This window comes from Porites lutea, chromosome 6 (assembly GCF_958299795.1).
Source record: "Porites lutea chromosome 6, jaPorLute2.1, whole genome shotgun sequence".
Taxonomy (NCBI): Eukaryota; Metazoa; Cnidaria; class Anthozoa; order Scleractinia; family Poritidae; genus Porites; species Porites lutea.
This window is the reverse complement of record NC_133206.1, coordinates 27280569-27283097: the sequence shown is the minus strand read 5'-3', so window position 1 is coordinate 27283097 and position 2529 is coordinate 27280569. Positions and strand designations below refer to the sequence as shown.

General features: G+C 38.3%; 1 protein-coding gene across 1 annotated transcript; it reads left to right on the top strand.

Moving 5' to 3' along the window:
• Nucleotides 1-884: 884 nt before the first annotated feature.
• LOC140942097 (melanocortin receptor 4-like) lies at nucleotides 885-2015 on the top strand. Its single transcript, XM_073391075.1, has 2 exons — nucleotides 885-1286; nucleotides 1321-2015. Exons 1-2 carry the CDS (start codon nucleotides 972-974, stop codon nucleotides 1924-1926), a joined length of 921 nt encoding a protein of 306 aa, XP_073247176.1. The 5' UTR covers nucleotides 885-971; the 3' UTR covers nucleotides 1927-2015.
• Nucleotides 2016-2529: the final 514 nt, after the last annotated feature.

Here is a 2529-nt window from a genome sequence, read left to right as displayed (position 1 = left end):
AGGAGGTCCAAAAATCAGAAATATAATTACAGTTTAATGACAATGGAAGGGAAGTCAGTTTGAGGTCGAATCATAAGTTGAGTTTGTGACTCAGAGATCTGGGGAGGTTCGGAACACGTACTGAGTAGGTGTTCTAATCATAACAAGGGTAATAATCAATGTTTTCACATCAATCTTTAGAACAGATCTAAAAGAAGCAGCTTGATATGTTTTAACCATGAGTCTATGAAAGCATTCTTTTTCAACTGAGCCAAGAAGCTCAGTTATGGCTCAGTTATTGTTTATTTTTCACGTCCAAAACGGCTCCTGAGTTTTGAACCATATAAAAAACGTAGCAGTGCTAAAATACTTTGAAATCAGGTTCTTCCTATTCATAGAGTCACAGACTAATAAATTTCAAGTCTACTGATAAGTTTGACATGAGTTTATTTGTCACCAACACAAAGCTACCTGTCATAAACGGACTCGTTTGCTTTATTGGAACAGGAAAAGCGTTATAAAGTCAACACTTCCCCTATACGGCTTTCCCGACTGTCGCACAAGATCACTTTTCTTTTCATTTCCTTTTACTCTATGATTATTGATAACAATTTGACCTAATTCAAATAACAAGCACCATTGACAACAATATACAATCCACAAAAAGGTTACTACTTTTTTGGTCTTTTGTCCTGTAGCCCACCTCATTATAAGTTCAATTTAAACATATCGAAGGAAGTTTACAAGAAAGTTATGTTTTTAGGGGTTAAAGAACAATAAGAAGTAGGATATTCTTTGTAATTGCATGAAAACCGTGGGTTTATATTGATTAAACATGTCAAACATGAAAGATCGCCAAAGGAAGTTACCACGCACTTTGCTTGTATTTTTACTTACACGATTGAAATGTTAGCACGATGACCTTCGTACTAGGAAACCATATATGACAAAGCAAAACTCACTCAGTGCCCCTACTCAACATTAGAAGAGAGATGGCAGAACTAACACATCTTGCTAAAAACAAGCAAAACATAACAGAATTGCACTGTTCAGCAGAATTCACCGCTGAAGTTCATGACGAGATTATCGTCCTTTCAGTGCTAAATATTTTTTTGTCCATTACTGCATTTCTGGGGAACACCCTTATCTTAGCCGCCCTGCGCAAAGAAAAATCACTTCATTCGCCGTCCAAACTCCTGTATCGCAACTTAGCAGTAACTGATCTCTGTGTTGGCATCATCGTGGAACCCCTCTTTATTACTTATTTGATGTCTTTGAAGACTGGAAGATGGGATATTTGCTATCATGTTTTTGCGGTAGCTGGTTTTGCTGGTTATATAGCTTTATATCTTGTGCGGAGTGTCTTTGTTGGCATCGACTGCAATAAGCCTGGACAGACTTCTTGCCCTGTTGTTAGGGCTGAGATACAGACAAGCTGTAACTTTGAAAAAAGTCTATATATCTGTATTCTTTATGTGGGTATTGTCCATTGTTGGCTCGTCAAGCATTTTTTGGAGTCCTTATATATTTATACCGTTTCTCTACACAGTTCTGTTATTTTGTTTACCCACAATAATTTTCTCTTACATAAAAATTTTTTTCACCCTCCATCATCACCAAATTCAAGCCCATCAGGGCCAGGTACCTCAAGTACAACCGAAACAAGTAATTCCACTGAACATAGCTCGCTACAGAAAGGTGGTGTACAGTGCACTGTGGGTGCAGGTAACATTGGTTGTTTGTTACCTGCCGTTTGTCGTTCAAGCCTTGATACACTATGAAAGCTCCGAGTTTTCTTTATCGGGTTACCTTGGCAATACGTTTACATATACTTTAGTTTTTCTAAACTCGTCATTAAACCCTTTCATTTATTGCTGGAAGATCAAAGAAGTAAGACAAGCGGTTAAAGAAACAATAAGACATTTAATATGCTGCTTATCAAACTAGTTGATCGGCAATTAAAATTCAGCCAACTGAATTGAGATCAGTACGGGTGTGCCCTCAAAATGTTGCGTAAAACTAACAATACTGAAAAGGCAGCATGTTTTCGCTTCTTTCTGTTCAATCTTTACATCAACATATCAAACGGTAAAGAGAATTACAGAGAAACAGGTAGAAAGTTTATTAACCAGTAAATTAACAAATTTGAAATCGTCCTCAGTTATAGACTAAAGTGATGTAACATGTTACAGCTTCTTTGGGAAACTATCATTGGATGCGACATCCAGCCCCGTACCTATGACGTCAGGGTTCCCACAGGGTTCGATTCTGGACCCTATGTTATATGTGATTTCTCTGGCTGATGCAGTTAGATCAAGCCAGATCGCGACCATTGCGATGATACAAAGGTACGTTTTCAAAGAGATTACATGAACGAGCGATGTAGGACAACTATAAGAGGACTTATCTGACCTAGCCACCTGATCCAATTTTGCTGGCCTAAATTAAACTTTAACTACAGCAAAAGCAAAGAGCAGCGCATCACTAGGAAACTTTCGCCTGTCACCTATGGCTATCACAAGGGCGGCTCTCAGCTTGAAGCTTCCCCGG